General features: G+C 42.2%; 1 protein-coding gene across 3 annotated transcripts in view; it reads right to left on the reverse strand.

Moving 5' to 3' along the window:
- Positions 1–19,260, reverse strand: part of zbtb21 (zinc finger and BTB domain containing 21) — a 63,873-nt gene that overhangs the window by 12,994 nt on the left and 31,619 nt on the right. For 2 of the 3 annotated variants that reach the window (XM_086007225.1, XM_086007224.1), the window contains exon 2: positions 140–4,896. In XM_086007225.1, the coding sequence (XP_085863351.1) occupies positions 1,642–4,896 (3,255 nt within the window). In that variant the 3' untranslated portion in view covers positions 140–1,641. Of the gene's footprint in view, positions 1–139; positions 4,897–19,260 lie in introns of those variants that run through there. The other variant, XR_015080899.1, reaches the window with a different exon arrangement.

Genomic DNA, 19,260 nt, shown 5'->3' on the forward strand with positions numbered 1-19,260 from the left:
TATATGTAGCATACCCTTAGAGCTAGGGTGGAACGTGTTGAGGTGACAAGTTTGAGCCATTGGCAGATTCCAAGGAAGTCTAAATTCTTAGAACCTGGCACAAATACAAAGGCCACGAAGATGCCCACCCCCCCTGCACTACACTTCCCCCCCTTCCTAAGTACATTCTACAGAAACAAAGTTAGTGTAATGCTCCATTTTCTGTGCCACCACATTTCACTGTTACCTCGATTTAGAATACAAAATACTTTTTATTTACTACAAGTTGGCCTACACAGTAATGTTTGGCTCATGATTCTGGAGGACATATCCTCTTTCCTGACCTCATTTGTTGTCATTACCAGCAAATCAGTCTTTCACTAAATTTCAATTCACTAATTTAGTTTAAAAAAATCCACAATCAATTATTAAGCAAAGAAACCCAAACAGGAGACATTCCAACATTGCTTGTCACATGAAGGGGAACTTGAGGTGCGAGAGTGGTTGTGCTATACTGCGCCCATTCTACCACTCTCCAGTGTTGCTCATGTCACCATCTTTCGACATACCCCAGTGCTGAAGGACGAACATGGTTCGTGGAGATAGCATTTTGTTTCTTCTCTCTTTAGTTTAAGCTCACACCATTTAGAACTCCCATTAGTTGTCTGCTACCTTTGGTCCTGGTCATGGTACAGGATTTCTAGAATGTCACTGTGTGTATCCAACACCACAATGGAAGTACTTTTTCTTTAATAGGTACTGTATAAAAATCATTGAATGACTAAGTGCACAAGCATTAACATGTAAAAGAGGATAATCTCTAGCCCTCTCTGGTTGTAGGTTGCGAACCATCTTTTGGAGTCACCTTGGTTAATACGCCTGTTTGCAGTAGATTCCCATCCATGGTGCTAACTGGGGAAGTGTGATTGACAACCAAGCTCCTGTTTCTTCTCCAATCTGCTGACTGGCTGAGGCTCATCACTTGCAGCAGATCCCAATCATTCCATGAGCCTCTTAACTAGTTAAGCCCACGCTGATGGATCATTGAGCTACAAGATGTACTGTAGGCCTTAACCAGTGCAGAGACTGTGTTCAGAATCATACCTTTTCTGTGCTGAAAAAAAACTGATCGAAATGGCCACATTCTTCTTTCCCTAGTCAGTCTGCCCAATAGTCCATTTGCCAAAATGGCTGAGCCAGTGAATGTTAATTGAGTTGGTGCTAACAGAATACAATTGCTTTGATGATATTACTGAAGCCCCACATATATTACTGAATGTTAAAAACACATGATAAAGGATCCATCTCAATGCATGAACTGGTTCAGCGGTATTAATCCAGTCTCACTTAAAACAATGATTGTGTAACACTGGCAAACTCCCATCATATAAAAAATATGCTTCCATGTAGCACCCAAGTAACAAGTATGGTGATTTTTTAAATTCTAGAGATTTTACTTTGTTCTGTCAGCAATATCAGTTCCATATATTACCTTTCACCTTTCTTATCCAACTCTTTATTTTTCTAACCCTTCGGAGAATGGATTGTACATTATATTGCCTTATATTCAGTCCACGACCTTGGCGCACGTTTTTCCAAGTTATCTTTAAAGATAAATCTAGTGGAATTCCAAATCAATCACAGAAGACTTTAAATCTTATTTCAGTTGTGAGTCTGTTCGTGGCTCCACAGACTGAAAGCAGTCTTGAAAGTCCTACGGCAAAATTTGCACATGAATGGCCTTTCAAAGGTGGCTGCTGCAAGAGGAGGGGCATGGGAAAAAAGTGTCTCGGATGCCCGTGGGCTACTCGACTGGTCCGAGTGATTTGAGGGCTGTTCCGGCTCAGGAGACTGCACCTGGGATGGCGGTGGGAGTGGTGGTGGAGGGGGAGGAGGAGGACGAGAGGAAGGGCTCCTCGCAAGTTTAGAGAATTCAAGATGGTCTGCGGAATGAGAGATATGGGACTGAAAGTGGCTCCAGAGGCGGAAGTTGGTACGGAAGGCTTTATGGCAAACGTGGCAAATGAATGGCTTGACAGCGCACAGCAATTCCTGATGACGCTCCAGCTGCTTGTGTATGGTGAAGATCTTGCCACATTTTTCACATGGCCAAAGACCGCGTTCTCCTTTGTACATTAGGTCCTCCTGTTCCCCGCCGCAGCTGTTGGATTCAGATGCCACGTCTTCCAGATGGATGGGATTTGTGGAGACTGCATCAGGCAGATGATTATCTTTAGTGCTTGTATTTCTGCGACTAGAGATGCTCAGATCTTCAGGAAAGCAAGAGGAATCTTCAGAGTCGACATACATTGGTTCTGAAGAATCACTGCATGCTTCATCTTCCTTTGAAGTACTTGGGCTGGCTATAGAGTCCTCGGCTACTTCAGTTTGAACCTCTTTGGGCAAGACACCATTGTGACATATTGGATCCAAGCAGGATTGTTCCACTGGGGCCATTGTGTTTTCATTGTGGACTTCGATCTGATGACGCCATATGCTGAAAGAGGACTTAAATGTGCGTTTACATTCTAGACAGGTTAGCTTCTTATACTCACACTGACTTTCATGCTCTTGCTTTAGTTCTCTGGAACAGAACCTAAGGCTGCAGTAGCAGCACACAGTAACATTCCTACAGATCCTCTCGTGCTTTGTCTTCTCTGCCAATGAAGACATCTTGGTATTACAATGTTCACACTGATGTTCAACATTATCTTCACTCACAGGTTCAGGAACACCTTGTTCCTTCGATTTGAAAGCCTTGTTATAGAGCTTGCAAACAAAGGGCTTTTCACCCGGGTGGGTCTTCATGTGTTGCCTGTAACGTGAAAGGAAGCGGAACAGCTTGCCACATGTTGTACAAATGTACACGCCTTTGGTTGCAGATTTCAAATTCTTTTTGAATCCTTGTTCTGACCGCAGCCCTGGGTAACTATGAGAGACCTGCTTGCGCCGCAACTTGTGAAAAAGGGCCTTCTTGATCTCCCTTTCACGTATCATATCGCTCAGTTTCTTTTGAAATTTTTCTTCTGAGACTGGACTGGAGCTGGTAGCTGCTGATGGGTTGATAACCACTCCATGTTGTGTCTGGCAGTGTGTCCAAACTTTGAAATTGGTAAGAAATCTCTTGTGGCAGATATCACAGGCATATGGCTTATCTGGGTTATGGTACATGTCAACATGCCGGAAAAGACCTGCTGTAGATCGGAATATCTTGAAGCAGGTCCTGCATTTGAATTGCTTGCCAGTTATTGCTGATTCAGACTCAGAATATTCATCCTTGTTCTCATCAGTCTTCGACAGATCAAGATTAGTATCATCTGCAGTAGGGCTTGAGCTTTCCTCAAAACTTTGTGTTATAGTGGGAGAATGCTGGAAGGCTTCGGACTTCTCAAAGGAAAACTTTGCATTTTCAGCCTGGAACCGCCTCTTCACTGGCAGCATTGATGTTCTTCTGTTCCTCTCTACATTTTTCACAGAGAACTCCTTACTGGTAGATGGAGACGTTTCTCCCACAGTAACCCTAATTATATCAGAAGTATCTGAGACAGGGCTGCAGGGTTCTGTTTTTATTTTAACAGCTGTTGGTAGTGCGATGGCCTCAGCTTCAGCAGACTGAGATACATTAAGTTGTCTTGGTCGACAAGGCTGATCAATCTGTGGCTTATCCTTCAGAAGTCGCTGTTTGATTGAGTCATCAACGTTCGATGGCTTTTGAGATGATTCACAAGTCAACTCCAGTGGTTCGCGTTTACATATCTGTGATCCGTACTTCATTTTTAGATCAAGAGAAGAAGAGTAGCAAGGGACTTGACTATCCATGGATAATGACCTACGAAGGAGACTTTTCACCAATGGACCGCTGCTGACAACACTCTGGCAGTTAGGCGGCAATCTTGGAGGTTGAACTGTGGGCCCTACTTTGGCGTAATATAGCAAATTACTCTCTTCCATTCTGCCAGCACTTACCGTCTGCCCAGATTTCTGTTGGGAATACAGAAGTCCTGTGGTTCCATGAAATGAAAATGCAGGTGAAAGTTGTGGCCTAGACAAAGGCTTTCCATTCACCAACAGGTCAGTCAGACTTTGCCTTGTATCACAAACATTGACAGTAAAACTTGAGGTGTCATCTACACTCATGGAATTTCTCCTATCCCACCAAAACTTCATTCTACTGTTTCGATCTTCCAGCGATTTGAAAGTTTCATGGAATTTAGTGTCACCTAATGCCCCATGCATATCCTTTAACAAAGGTTGTCCTTTATCATCCAATAATTGAGTTGCCTCAACATCTCTGGATGTAGCACTAGAATTTGCCCTTAGGGCATTCATCAACGATGAGGCCTTAAAACTGTGTCTTGGATCTTCCTCTGATGGCCCCTTTTTCTGACTTGAATCCCCTCCCTTTGCTTCAGAATCAACGTTACTTTTATCAAGGTCACTGCGACTCTGACATACAATGACGCTCCGTGGCTGGGAGCTACTTCCATCTTCACCAACTTTGCTGAGTTTTTTAATAGGACTCGGGGTGCAGGAAATCTGAGGCGTCTGTGACGGAACGCTGGTTAGAAAAGAAATACCAAGGCTGCCACCTAGATCGTGGATGGTTGCAAGACTTTTCTTATCTATGAAGAGGGATGAAGAATAGATGTAATTCAGAATATTCTCAAAGATAGTTGCTTCACAGAGATCCAGCTGGAAGACCGACTGGCTCTCATTCTCCTTCTTGGTAAACAAAGCCCGGAAGTAGTCACTGCTGGCAGCCAGAACGTTCTTATGAGCCCGGAATTTATGGTCACCAACAATTAGGACGACGTCACACAGCTGGCCTTTCAGACGATCCTCGTTGAGTGCACTCAGGAGAGAGATGGCATGTGCTGGGTTGATGTAGTGAAGTAACCGTTCCATGGTCTGCTCCACCTGCAAGACAGCGGCAGAACAATGAATGTCAAACTTGGAGAAAGGAACAGAAAACATAGAGTATTAAAGTATCATGAGAATGTATCAGCTTCAAATTGAGGTTTACAGCCACTGTAGAAGTTTGTAAAACTACATTCCAAGAGTTCTCAACATTTTGTATCAGACACCAGAATAAGGGAAGAGTGATCATAGTATCATAAGGTTTAGATTAGCTATGGAAAAGGACAGGGAGCAATCTACAGTAAAAAACACTTAATTGGAGGAAGGCACATTTCAGTGCGATGAGAATGGATCTGGCCCGGGTAAATTTGAAACGAAGACTGGCAGGCAAAACTGTAATCGAACAATGGGCTGCCTTTAAAGAGGAAATAGTTCGGGTATAGTTGAGGTACATTCCCACTAGGGGGAAAGGTAGGGCAACTAAAGTCAGAGCTCCCTGGATGATGAGAGATAAAGAGTAAGATGAAGCAGAGAAAGAGCACGTATGACAGATGTCAAGTCGAGAGTACATCTGAGAATCAGGCCGAATATAGAAAGTTCAGAGGAGAAGTGTAAAAGAAAATAAGAGGGGCAAAGAGAGGGTATAAGAATAGAATGGCAGCTAACATAAAAGATAATACAAAAGTCTTCTATAGGCATATAAATAGTAAATGGGTAGTAAGAGTGGGGGGTTGGGCCAATAAGGGACCAAAAAAGGAGACCTATGCATGGAGACAGAGGGCAAGGCTGAGGTACTAAATGAGTACTTTGCATCTGTCTTCACCAAGGAAGAGGATGCTGCCATAGACATAGTAAAAGGAGGATGTAGAGGAGATACTGGATGGGATAAGAATTGATAAAGACAAGGTACTAGAAAGGCGGGCTGTACTTAAAGTAGATAGGTCACCAGGACTGGATGGGATGCATCCTAGGATGATGAGGGAAATTAAGGAAGAAATTGCGGAGGTACTGGCCATAATCTTCCAATTCTCCTTAGAAACGAGGGTTGGTGCCAGAGGACTGGAGAATTGCAAATGTTACACCCTTGTTCAAAAAAGGGTGTAAAGATAAACCCAGCAACTACAGGCCAGTCAGTTTAACCTCGGTAGTGCAGAAGTTTTTAGAAACGATAATCAGGGACAAAATTAACAGTCACTTCGACAAGTGTGGATTAATTAAGGAAAACCAGCACGGATCTGTTAAAGGCAAATCATGTTTAACCAACTTGATCGAGTTTTCTGATGAGGTAACAGAGAGGGTTGATGAGGGTAATGCGGTTGACGTGGTGTACATAGATTTCCAAAAGGCGTTTGACAAAGTGCCACATAATAGGCTCGGCAGCAAAGTTGAAGCCCATGGAATAAAAGGGACAGTGGCAGCATGGATACGGAATTGGCTAAGTGACAGGAAACAGAGAGTAGTGGTGAACGGCTGTTTTTCGGACTGGAGGAAGGTATACAGTGGTGTTCCCCAGGGGTCGGTTCTAGGACCACTGCTTTTCTTGATATATATTAATGACTTGGACGTGGGTGTACAGGGCACAATTTCAAAATTTGCAGATGACACAAAACTTGGAACTATAGTGAACAGTGAGGAGGATAGTGATAGACTTCAAGAGGACACAGACAGGCTGGTGGAATGGGCGGACACGTGGCAGATGAAATTTACTGGAGTGTGAAGTGATATATTTGAGTAGAAAGAATGAGGAGAGGAAATATAAACTAAAGGGTACAATCCTAAAGGGGGTGAATGAACAGAGAGACTTAGGGCTATATGAGCACAAATCATTGAAGGTGGCAGGGCAGGTTGAGAAAGCGGTTAAAAAAGCTTACGGGATCCTGGGCTTCATGAATAGAGGTATAGAGTACAAAAGCATGGAAATTATGATGAACCTGTATAAAACACTGGTTCGGCCTCAACTGGAGTATTGTGCCCAATTCTGGGCACCGCACTTTAGGAAGGATGTGCAGGCTTAGAAAGGGTGCAGAAAAGATTTAAGAGAATTATTCCAGGGATGAAGGACTTCAGTTACGTGGATATTGGAGAAGCTGGGGTTGTTCTCCTTAGAGCAGAGAAGATTGAGAGGAGAATTAATCAAAGTGTTCAAAATCATGAGGGGTCTGGACAGAGTAGATAGAGAGAAACTGTTCCCATTGGCGGAAGGGTCGAGAACCAGAGGACACAGATTTAAGGGGATTGGCAAAAGAGCCAAAGGCGACATGAGGAAAAACTTTTTCACGCAGCGAGTGGTGAGGATCTGGAATGCACTGCCTGAAAGGGTGGTGGAGGCAGATTCAATCACGGCTTTCAAAAGGGAGTTGAATAAGTACCTGAAAGAAAAACATTTGCAGGGCTACGGGGAAAGGGCGGGGGAGTAGGACTAGCTGAGGTGCTCTTGCAGCGAGCTGGCACGGGCTCAATGGGCTGAATGGCCTTCTTCCGTGCTGTAACCATTCTATGATTCTAAGGCCAATAAGTATGCATGAGAGTACCTGAGGGACCACTGTTTAGTTATCCTGCTCTAAATGGTAAAAGAATGACTATAAATGAAACCAAAAACACAAATTGGGACTGTTCTTAAAATGGCCACATTTTTTTGGTCTGGAAAATATTTAACACCAGAAATATTGGCCAGCACCTCCTGTCCCAAAGATAACTAACATTTATCTCAGCATTAACCAAGACATTCCAAGGAGTTTTCTCATTTTGTGCACCATCAACAGTGAATAATAGATCTGTTGGAGTGATTACAATACTGCAATCTGAGCAAGGGGTTTGAAGGGCATCATAAATCATAGTACAAAAGCCAGTGTTTGCAACCATTATGTGGACCACAAGATCAATTATAATACAAGCTTTAGGTAAATTGTGTGGCAAATATAGTTCATCACAATTGATATGGGACAGCATTCACATTATAGGCTTAACAAATAGGACACCTCACTGTAAGCTTAGAACAGAAAGCAAGAACAGGGAAGGACCATCTCGACGATCTAGTTTGTTTAGCCATTTAGATTCACATTCAGGAGCTGCTCACATGATTTTTTGTTTCCCTTTTGCCTTGGCACTAAGTCTGTTTAACAACCAGCTGCTGAAAGAAAAACTGTTAATTCCAGTCAATCCTGCATTCTGTAGAATGGACTCAGTAATTTATAGAATAGATAGATTGCCATCTAAGTGCAAAGCCGTTACTCCTTGAATTACTTTTAACTCACTGTTTCCTTAGTTTACAAACCAAGTACCCTAGTTCCCTTCTGCTTCTCACATCCATTCTACGGATTCCATTCACGAGTTAAAAAACAACTTGAATCGTGTCCCGTTCTTTATTCTTTCAACAATTTTGCTTCTTTAGCTTTTCATAGCCAAGTCCTGGGATTCGGGTGAGGAGCATAAACCACTTGAGCTGTGGTCTCTCAGTTGCAGGATAATTTAAACCTCATAATGGATTACAGGTTATGGCCTTGTAAATTATCTACTAATCAATTCACACCAACAATAGATATTCTTTGGTAAGCAGCCAAAGATGATTTCCTGACAGGCCTGTGATGCTAATTCTTCACTGTCAACAATATTACGCAGCAACAATATGTAGTGCACCAACAGATGGCATTGGCATGGACTGCTGCTGGATCCAAACTGAATATCCTCCTTCCCCTACCCACAACATTAAAGTAGTAAATATTTTTTAATGGATCTGTGTAAAACCATTCTTGCTTTTCTCTTTTGGTTTAGGATACCATCTAAATTCATAGATTAGATTACTGCCTTATTGTCACTTCCAGGCAACTATTATAGACTTTAAAAGAAACTTTGTTTAGTTGCAGATTTCCATTACACATAAACATCCCGAGGTTCTGACTTTGATAACTGTATTTAGATGCCCCATTTGTGCTGGTGCTGAGTCTGGCCAATCCCACAGCTTCCCTTTGCTATAATAAAAGAAAGTCTTGCATTTATATAGCGCCTTTCATGACCTCAGGACGTTCCAAAGCGCTTTACAGCCAATCAAGTACTTTTTGAAGTGTAGTCACTGTTTTAATGTAGGAAACGCGGCAGCCAATCTGCGCACAGCAAGCTCCCACAAACAGCAATGTGATAATGACCAGATAATCTGTTTTGTTATGTTGATTGAGGGATAAATATTAGCCAGAACACCAAGGATAACTCCCCTACTCTTCTTCGAAATAGTGCCATGGGATCTTTTATGTCCACCTGAGAGAGCAGACGGGGCCTCGGTTTAATGTCTCATCCGAAAGACGACAGTTCCAATACTAGACTGTCCACCTTGTCTGCATTACAGCACTAGGTAGTTGAATATGAATGGTTTGGTCGCACTTCTCAGCCCACCGGTAGGGAATATCTTTAAATGACATACCGTTAGGGCTTTGTACTCCTTATTGGTGACAAATTTCACTACCTTGCTAACTGCAGCTGTCTCCCTGTAAGGATGCAATGGAAATTCACTTATTTCTGATTCCTTGTTTGCTCCAGTGCCAAGCGAGGTGCTAATGGCCAAGGTGAGTTAGCCCTGTGGGAAGGACATTTAGAGAGCTGGTGCTTTAAGGCACTGTTACCAAATAACTTCAACTTTGAGCTTGTGTCTCCATGGACATCATCAAATTTCTAGCGCACTTTAAATTTCTGTGGCATCATAGAGGCTGATAGAAACCAAAAGCAACAAAGCTAATTCTCTTTTAAATGAACAAAGCATGATGTTCCAATAGCAAGATTATAGTTTAGAAAACTTGGATTACAATAGGACACAATTACTCTATCAAGTTGTTTCTCGTGGTAATCTACCTTGATTGTCTTGTGGTCGTTCCATGGTATCCATTACTTTCAATATAACCTCCAATAGGCATCATGCAGAAACAAAAATTAGAAATAGCTTCTAACTTACTAAATGTGATATAGATCTCAAAATAAAATGAGGAACAACTGCATAATTCAGCGCTTTGACAGAGCTATTTTTTCTGTGGTTATTTTAGTTCCTTCTTGCTTTTTTGATCATTTTAGTTTCAATATTACTGTTGCTTGTTTCAGTTTCATTATTTTCAGTTCTTTAAAAATCTGTTTTTACTTTTTCTTTACAGAATTGATTTTTTTTTAAAACACGCTTTATCAACTTACAAGCTTTGTTTTGATGATCATTCCTGGACTATAAACGGGTAAAGATCACCGATGGTTCTTGCTCCTTCTTTCCCTCTCTGTCAATTTTCATCTATTATGCTCCTGAGGCTCATGCAAGAAACATAACATAAGAAATAGGAGCAGGAGTAGGCCATTCGGCCCTTCGAGCCCGCTCCGCCATTCAATAAGACCATGGTTGATCTTCTACCTCAACGCCACTTTTCTGCTCTATCCCCATATCCCTCGATTCCCTCAGTGTCCAAAAGTCTATCGATCTCTGTCTTGAATATACTCAATGGTTTAGCCTCTGGGCTAAAGAATTCCAAAGATTCACAACCCTGAGTGAAGAAATTTCTCCTCATCTCAGTCCTAAATGGCCGACCCCTTATCCTGAGACTGTGACTCCTAGTTCTAGACTCTCCAGCCAGGGGAAACAGCCTCTCAGTATCTACCCTGTCGAGCCTTCTAAGGATGTTACACATTTCAATTAGATCACCTCTCATTCTTCTAAACTCCAGAGAATATATGCCCAGTCTACCCAGTTCTGACGAAGGGTCATCGACCTGAAACGTTAACTCTGTTTCTCTCTCCACAGATGCTGCCTGACCGGCTGAGCATTTCCAGCATTTTCTGTTTTTATACTCAATCTCTCCTCATACGCCAACCCTTTCCTCCCAAGATCACTACCCCAGTAACACTGATTCATGTAAGGAACTCTACCCAGCATGCAGGAGGGGAGAAGACAAAATTGGAAAAGTTGGAAAAAGTAAAAATCAACCTTCAAAAATACTGCATTGTAAAAACCAGCACATTGGGCATGTTCGCAATCTTGATGCCGAGTTGCCGAGTGAATTGTTGGCGCCCAAGGCAATAAATTGTAATCCCATTTAAAATCTTGTAGGAAGCTGTGACCTATGCAACAGGTTTAATGGTAGTAAGCAATATTCACAAATAATTCCAAGTATTTTCCCAGAAGAAAAACAAATCATGTTGAAATTCTTCAGGAATTTTATTTTTGAAAAATGTTGACTTGCTGTCAGCTTAAATTGCCTACACTGCTTAAAGTATTAACTGTGAAATGGAGTTTTAAAAAATGCATTCATTCTTGGGAGGTGGGCGTCGCTGGCAGGGCAGGCATTCTCTAGTTGCCCTGATAGGCTGTAGGGCCTTCTTCATTTAAACCTGTCCTGTGAGATTGTAAAAACAAAACCAAAATGCATTAAAAGAAAAATAAGTTATTTTATTGATCAGCGACAAAGAAAGGCATGCTTAAACTTTCACAATGACTCAAATCCTCTGGCCCTCAGGAAGGAAGCCAGCGCTTCCGGAGACAGACTGGAACTGATTTAAATGGATGTGTTTTTGGGTAGTGGTGGCGGGGAGTAAACAAATTAGTAAATGGACAAAGAAGTCAAATTCATAAAACAACTTGCATTTATATAAAGCCTTTAACGTAGTAAAACTTCCTAAAGCACTTCACAGGAGGGTTATAAAACAAAATTTGACACTGACCATATAAGGAGATATTAGGACAGATGACCAAAGAAATAGGTTTCAAGGAGCGCCTTAAAGGGGGAGAGAGAGGTGGAGAAGTTTAAGGAGGAAATGAGCGCGCTGGGGCTTAATAAGCAAACAAGTAAAAATGTAGAACACTGCAAATATGGACAGTATTTCAAATCTGAATTTCTCTCCTTTCATACATTATCATATACCTACTAATGGTTTCCTGTGACATTGTTCACAGGAAGTTGGAGTTAGCAGGTGGCAGTGGCCACTTTAGACACATTTAAGTGTGTTTTAGCATTTTAATGGCAGCAGCAGCAGTGGGTGAGTGGGAAATCTGGGTCAGCTGGGTGAAGAGCGTCAGGTGGCTACTCGGGTCAGCTGGGAGGACAGGCAGCAGGCAAATAGGCTTTTAAAGAAAAGGGGGGGGGGGTAAAGGATAGGCAAAAAGCAAAGTAGCCAAATGGGCATTGAAAAAAGAGAACATCACAAAAAAATAAAACCCTTGAGGCTAGGAATACAGACCTGGTGAGAGCTGCTGCTTTAGTTAGGCCTCTGGACCACAATGGAGCTGGAAAGACCAAGGCTGGATGAACCACTTGGTCCTCCCAGATGCTTACCTCTGATTAGCTACGACTGGAAGGAACAAGCCTGTGAATGACACACGCCAGGGAGGAGTAAAATAGCACTGAAAATACCATATTTTAGCATAACAGCCAGGTGTGACAGAAGCAGCTGGGACAGGAAAAGGTGGAACAGTTACAGGTAACGTTTCACAGAAATTGTGCAGGCATTTATTATATTCCAACAGACCTCCACTGGCATTGCTCATGGCAAGTTGCAGGATATACTATTTTGTAACAACAGGGGTATTATGTACAGTGGGCTATAACATTAAGGCTATTGATTTATGGTGATTGAATAAGTACAATTCCATTTTTATTATATGGTATTTTGAGATTTTATAGTTGCTCTGGGATCAAAATCTGTGCCTTGCTCCAGTATTTTTTAAAACCTGTAAATGAGTGAGATATATTAATTTCCTATATATACTTAATTTTTATTCCATATAAAATATAATATTTTAAAGCGGAGGATACACGACAAGATGCTTGATGTGCCATTTGAAAGTGGGTAATGAATGGTAGCTGTACAGCTGGTCAGGTTTAACTGCACTGGAGAGCAGTCCTGTTCTTTGGTAGTATTAGGAGTGATCCTGTATTTTGGTTGCATTGGGAGAATTGTCCTCGGGCTTGGCAGCACTGTGGCGGGAGAACCCGGAGGTTTGGCAGAACTGGAGGGTGGAAATGGGATCTGGCTCAGTGGTGTGTTCCTCGAATCTGCTAGCAGCGAAGGGAGGGGAAGGCATGAGCTTGGCAGCATGGGGAGGGAGGGAAGAGGAGATTCCCCATGTCTGGTAGCACTGCTTTGCAATTCTAAGAGATTGCTGCAAACACTGAATTCAGAGTTTGTGATGGTCGCTCGATGTTCACATTTGCCACTAATTAGAATGTTTACATTTTCAAACTATCAACAAATCGCAGGTGATCTACATCAATGATTTGGATGAGGGGACCAAATGTAATATATCCAAGTTTGCTGATGATACAAAGCTGGGTGGGAATGTAAGTTGTGAGGAGGATGCAAAGAGGCTTCAAGGGATATAGGCAGGCTAAGTGAGTGGGCAAGAACATGGCAAATGGAATATAATGTGGTGAAATGTGAAGTTATCCACTTTGGTAGGAAAAATAGAAAAGCAGAGTATTTTTTAAATGGTGAGGGATTGGGGAATGTTGGTGTTCAGAGGGACCTGGGTGTCCTTGTACACGAATTACTGAAAGTTAACATGCAGGTAGAGCAAGCAATTAGGAAAGCAAATGGTATGTTGGACTTTATTACAAGAGAATTTGAGTATAAGAGTAAAGACGTCTTACTGCAATTATATAGGGCCCTGGTGAGACCACACCTGGAGTGTTGTGTACAGTTTTGGTCTCCTTACCTAAGGAAGGATATACTTGCCATAGAGGGAGTGCAACGAAGGTTCACCAGACTGGTTCCTGAGATGGGGGGATTGTCCTATGAGGAGAGATTGAGTAGACTAGGCCTATATTCTCTAGAGTTTAGAAGAATGAGAGGTGATCTCATTGAAACATACAAAATTTTTACAGGGCTTGACAGGGTAGATGCAGGGAGGATATTTCCCCTGGCTGGGGAGTCTAGAACCAGGGGTCACAGTCTCAGAATAAGGGGTCGGCCACTTAGGACTGAGACGAGGAGAGATTTCTTCACTCAAAGGATGGTGAAACTTTTGAATTCTCTACCCCAGAGGGCTGTAGAGGCTCAGTCGTTGAGTATATTCAAGACAGAGCTTGACAGATATTTGAATATTAAGGGAATCAAGGGATATGAGGATAGTGCAGGAAAGTGGAGTTGAGGTAGAAGATCAGCCATGATCTTATTGAATGGTGGAGCAGGCTCGAGGGGCCAAATGGCCGACTCCTGCTCCTATTTCTTATGTTCTTATGTGATGGTAATCAGACCTTTTTATTTCCCTGAGAAGACACCAAAATTCAACTCATTTGTTTTTTTTTGGGGGGGGGGGGGGGGGGAGCGGTGGAGGAAAGAAAAGGAACTTAAATTAGGATGAGGATAGACACGCTTTCTGAACTAAAAATTTAATAATGTATTTAAAATTTAGTTGAAAACCTGCTCAAACTCATCGTCCAGTATGCATTTAAAACATTTTCAAAAATACACTGCAACACTATTTGACTTTTCCACTCAGAAAAATAAGTAAAATGTTTATAATTCAAACATCAAACGCTTCAACAGATCTATAATCAGTAGTTTGTCATGTTTGAAATGGGTCACTTTTAAAAAAAATCTTTCTATCTCCACAGACAGTCTCTCTTTAAAAAAATATGAACTGTACCTGAATAAAATGTTTGAAATTGTTTGTTAGCTTGTCCTCAAATAACTTTGAAAACAACCAAGCAGAGTCAGCTGAAGAAAAACATTCGAGTCGTTGGAGTGAATAAATGCTACGGTGCCCCCTGGGAAATTGTGTACACTGCAGGATCAGACAACAGGGTCTGCATTCGACAAATAGAGGCAAGACTCAGAACAAGAATACCGAGTCAAAGCCCAGACTTTTGAGGCTGCGGACTTGAAGTAAAAGCTTGAATGAAAGTACAGTATAAAATACACAAAAGACAATTCAATGGGTAAGTGTTACTATGAAATATGTATGTCTTTTATTTTGTTTTAAACTTAATAATCCAACTGCTGCCTAACTGAAGGTTTCTACAAGTTCAATATTATCTCCTGACTTTTGTACTCTATGGGCGCGATCTTGCCAGCCCTGGGAAGGAGGGACTGCCGGGAAAATGGCAGAATCTGGGGGCGGGTACCCATCCTGCCCCCAACCCGCCTCAGTGTCATCTTTCCAGGAGAGGGGTAGCCGACCCGCACCAGGTCCCGTCTCCTGGAGGCGGGAAGGGGATTACAGCCACTTAACTGCTTGTTAACAGGTAGTTAACAGGCAGTTAAGAGGATTATCCCCATTTTTCCAAAAGAGGCGCGGGCTTACCGACGTCGGGGAACCCCGCCAGCGTCAGCGAGGTGAGCAGTGGGTCTGCGGGGGTCGGAGGGGTGCAAAAGTGCGCTGTGAAGGTAAGTGATGGGTGCAAGTGTGGAGAGGTAAGTATGTGAGGTGAGTGAAAAGTGATAGAAAATGTTTACTTACCTTTGTTTCTTCCTGCAGGCTTCAACCGTTGGGGATGCGGAGAGTCTCGCATCTCACCGGCAGAGATGACAGAATGGCTGCTGCATTCTTCCGATGCAACAACCATCTAATTTCTGCTAAAGAAAGAGGCTTGATGAGTCTTGAATACGAGAGCTCATCAAACAACAGAGAATGTCAGTGTTTGACAGCTTCACAGAGCTGTCAAACAATGACAATTCATGTCAAAAATTTTTGACAGATGAAACGTCATACGCTGACATTCTCTGTAACCGACTTCCCCTTAATTGGCCTGCTAACCCCGCTGGGCGGGCTTAACAAGGTCAATCAAGGGAAAATAGCGTGGGTTGGCCACAAGTCGATGGAGGCGGGACAACGACCCGACAAACAGCAGTCCCGCCTCCAACACGCCCCCGTTGCCAAAATTGCCCCCCATACTACTAGATACAAATATCAAGGATTCAACTTACCATTTTTATGACTTCATCTACTTGCATTAACTTTAATAACCTGTGTATATCTGCAAATCAAGGTCCTTTGAATTGGAAGGAAGTGACTAGAGATGTCCCACAAGGATCTGTGCTGGAGCCTCAACTATTCACTATACTTATTAATGACTTGATAATGCACGAGAGAGCCATATATCCAAGTTTTCTGATGACACAAAGATTGGTGGTAGTATTGTGTGCAGTTTTGGGCACCCCATTATAGAAAGGTTACAAATGCAATGGGAAATGTGTGTGATATGTCACTAGAATATTACTGTGGATGAAAGGTCAGAGTTATGGAGAGAGACTTGTGAAGTTAGAATTCTCTTACATGGAGCTGTAGACGGGAGCATAAAATTACAAAGAGAAGTTGATAGATTAAGTGAGTGGGCAAAACTGTGGCAGATGGATTTCTACACTTAACTGCATCTGCTATCTGCCCATCCTGCTAGCCTACCCATGTTCTCCTGCAGTCAGTCACAGTCCTTGTCACTATTTGCCATACCCCAAACTTTGTATCATCAGAAAATTTTGATCTTGCTCCCTCAATTCTGAAGTGCAGATCACTTACATATAGTAAATAAAAGCAACAACAATCACCAAATCTTTCCTGTCTAATAACTTTCCTTTTACAGCACCGAAACAGGCCATTCGGTCCAACCAGTCCATGCCAGCCTTTATGCTCCACTCGAGTTTCTACCCCTACCCTTTGCTTTCTGCCCTCCCAATAGCCCTCGATCCATGTGACCACATTTACCTTCATTCCAAGTACTATCTTTTCCTATGTGGTACCTTATCAAATGCTTTTGGAAAATCCATGTAAACCACATCCACATTTACTTTATTCACCCTCTGTTATTTCTTCAAAGAGCTCTTTGAGGTTGGACAAGCATGATGTGCCTTTTAGAAATCCATTCTGACTGGTCTCGATTGACTCATGTTTTTCCAAACGCTCAGTAATTTCATTCTGAATTATAGCCTTTAGTAGTTTGCCAATAACTGAAGTAAGACTAACTGACCTATAATTTCCTGGTTTAGCTGTGTCTCCTTTTTTTGGAAGAGGAGAGTCACATTTGCCATATATAGCCAAAGGTCACAGATCTAGGCTGTTGCATACTCACAGAATCGGAAATTTCAGCACAGACATAGCCTGTGCTAATGTTAATTCCATATTCGCGCTATCCACTAATACTGTTTTTGTGCACTTTCCCTTTAATATTTTTTCTCCTTAAATGTTTATCTAATTCCCTCTTAAAATTCCCTGATTGTCTTGGCTTCATAAGCCTCTTGTGATTTTGCATTCCTTATGTGAAAATAGTTCCTCTAATTTCCCCTTTCATGTTTTTAGTATTAATTCTAAATTCATATCCATTACCAATTCACCAACAATAGAAATAATTTACTTTCCAATATCTCCTTAACCTTTCTGCTTCAATGAAAACAGTCCTACTTTTTCCAAGTCTAAGGTGTCAGCCTTGGCTCATCTGCCACTCTGAGGGATGTGGGCCCAAGTCCCACTCCGGAAACTTGAGCCCATAAATCAGGCTGACATTTCAGTGCAGTACTGAGGGAGTGCTTCATTGTCTTTCAGATGAGACATTAAACTGAGGCCCCCTCTGCCTTCTCAGGTGGACGTAATCTACTGTAATCTGTGCACTTAACTATTAAGGTTAAGAAAAGTTATATTTGACTGTATAGTATTAACACAATGTCAGGCATTGAGCCCAAAGCAACAATTTAATTTCAGGACAATTCGAGTTAATTATTGCTTCGTAAATCATTACCAATTTAGTGTAGATTCTCCTACATATAATTATTGCAAACTGTTGCACTGAGTGAAAAGTTATAAAAATACTAAGAATTGTTAAAACAAATACAAGCTATTTAGTACCTTAAATGACTAAATCTGGGGATTAAGATTAAAAGAAATCTGTCAATCTCCCAAGGCAGTGGGAAATTGTGGACCTTGGTGGATCGTTTCCCATCCCCTCCCCCAATTACACGCTTCCCCCACCCCATCACTCCCATTGTAGCCCCTACAGCGTCATCTTCCCAATACGGTCCGATCAAAAACATCAAGTTCAAGCCCAGGTTTTATGGAAGAGGCTGAGGCCTTTGAGTTAAAGCTTTAATGAAGACATTAAAAGGTGATTTAACTGATAAATATAACCATTATGAAATATGACTTTTTTGAATTTTTGTTTAAACCCTTATTTTGGATATTAGAAATTCCAATTGCTGAGGGAAAAAAGGCGGATTTTTTTTTTCTAAAAACAATTTCGGGAAACGCAGTGGTCAGACGACACAATCTTAAGGTCGTCGTTGTACGTGTCTTCACACTGTTCCCTTTGGGGAACTGTATGAAGTGGTGGAAGGATTTCTGGCCGTGTTAACGCTCCTTCCGTGACCGTAACCATCTTCATACCAGCCATTAGGGTGGTTAGTCCTATGGCGGGAGGGTTTTACGGGCTCCCACAACCCATACGAGGGGGGGGGGGCCACCCACACCCACAAGTATCCCGCTGGATGTCAACCCAGAATTTAGAGCCAGAGCTCCGACTCCACTTGCCGGGATTGTCTGGAGCGGGGTTCAAAACCCTACACCTTCGGGCCCAGCGGCGGGGATGCTACCGCTACGCCCACTCCTATCTTAAGGTAATATACTCTAATGATAAAATAGCAGCTGTTGTGCTTCGCACAGTGTGATACCTTGAACATTGAAAAGACCCATCACAATGCCTCCTACAACAACTTGCATTTACACAATGCCTTTAACGTAAGAAAAATCCCAAGGCGCTTCACAGAAGCATAATCAGACAAAAATGGACATCGAGCCAAAGGAGGAGACGTTAGGGCAGGTGAGGTAGGTTCGAAGGAGCCTCTTAAAGTACGAGAGAGGCGTGAAGAGATTCGGGGAGGGAATTCCAGAGCTTAGGACCAAGACGGATCTGCACACTCTGGTCCAATTATCCCCTGCCCGCCAATCACGCTTCTCCTAGAAATCACTCTTGGTCTTGACTACCCATGTGCAATGCCAGGCGAGATCGCCTAGTAGGTTATGAAAAAAGAACACTACATTGGGTAATTATGACTTATTTGATCAAACATTACTCGCTAATCTTTACCTATGCAGCACTAGTCACCCTCAAGTATTCCCTATGTATTGGATAAATTGCTTTTCGAGGTAAAAAACACGGTTTTAAAATAAACTACAACCCACCTACACAAATCTGATACAGGCGGACCAAGTTGAGACATTCCCTGCAAAATAAAAGTTTAAGTACTAACACTGAATATGAATGTTCTTGCCTACTAAGTTGACTTCTCACTGCACTTATTCATAAGGGGGATTTTAAAGTCTAGATGCATCTTGCAGTGTTGCTCAATGTTTCCTTCTCAAAAAGAACTAGGAGATTTTTCTTCCCCCGTAGCAAAATTGCCAAAAACATAAGAACATAAGAAATAGGAGCAGGAGTAGGACATTCCCCAATCTCACACATTTAAAAAATACTCTGTTTTTCT

This window comes from Somniosus microcephalus, chromosome 14, assembly GCF_052327205.1.
Source record: "Somniosus microcephalus isolate GS21.2 chromosome 14, FLI_Smic_1.0, whole genome shotgun sequence".
Taxonomy (NCBI): domain Eukaryota; kingdom Metazoa; phylum Chordata; class Chondrichthyes; order Squaliformes; family Somniosidae; genus Somniosus; species Somniosus microcephalus.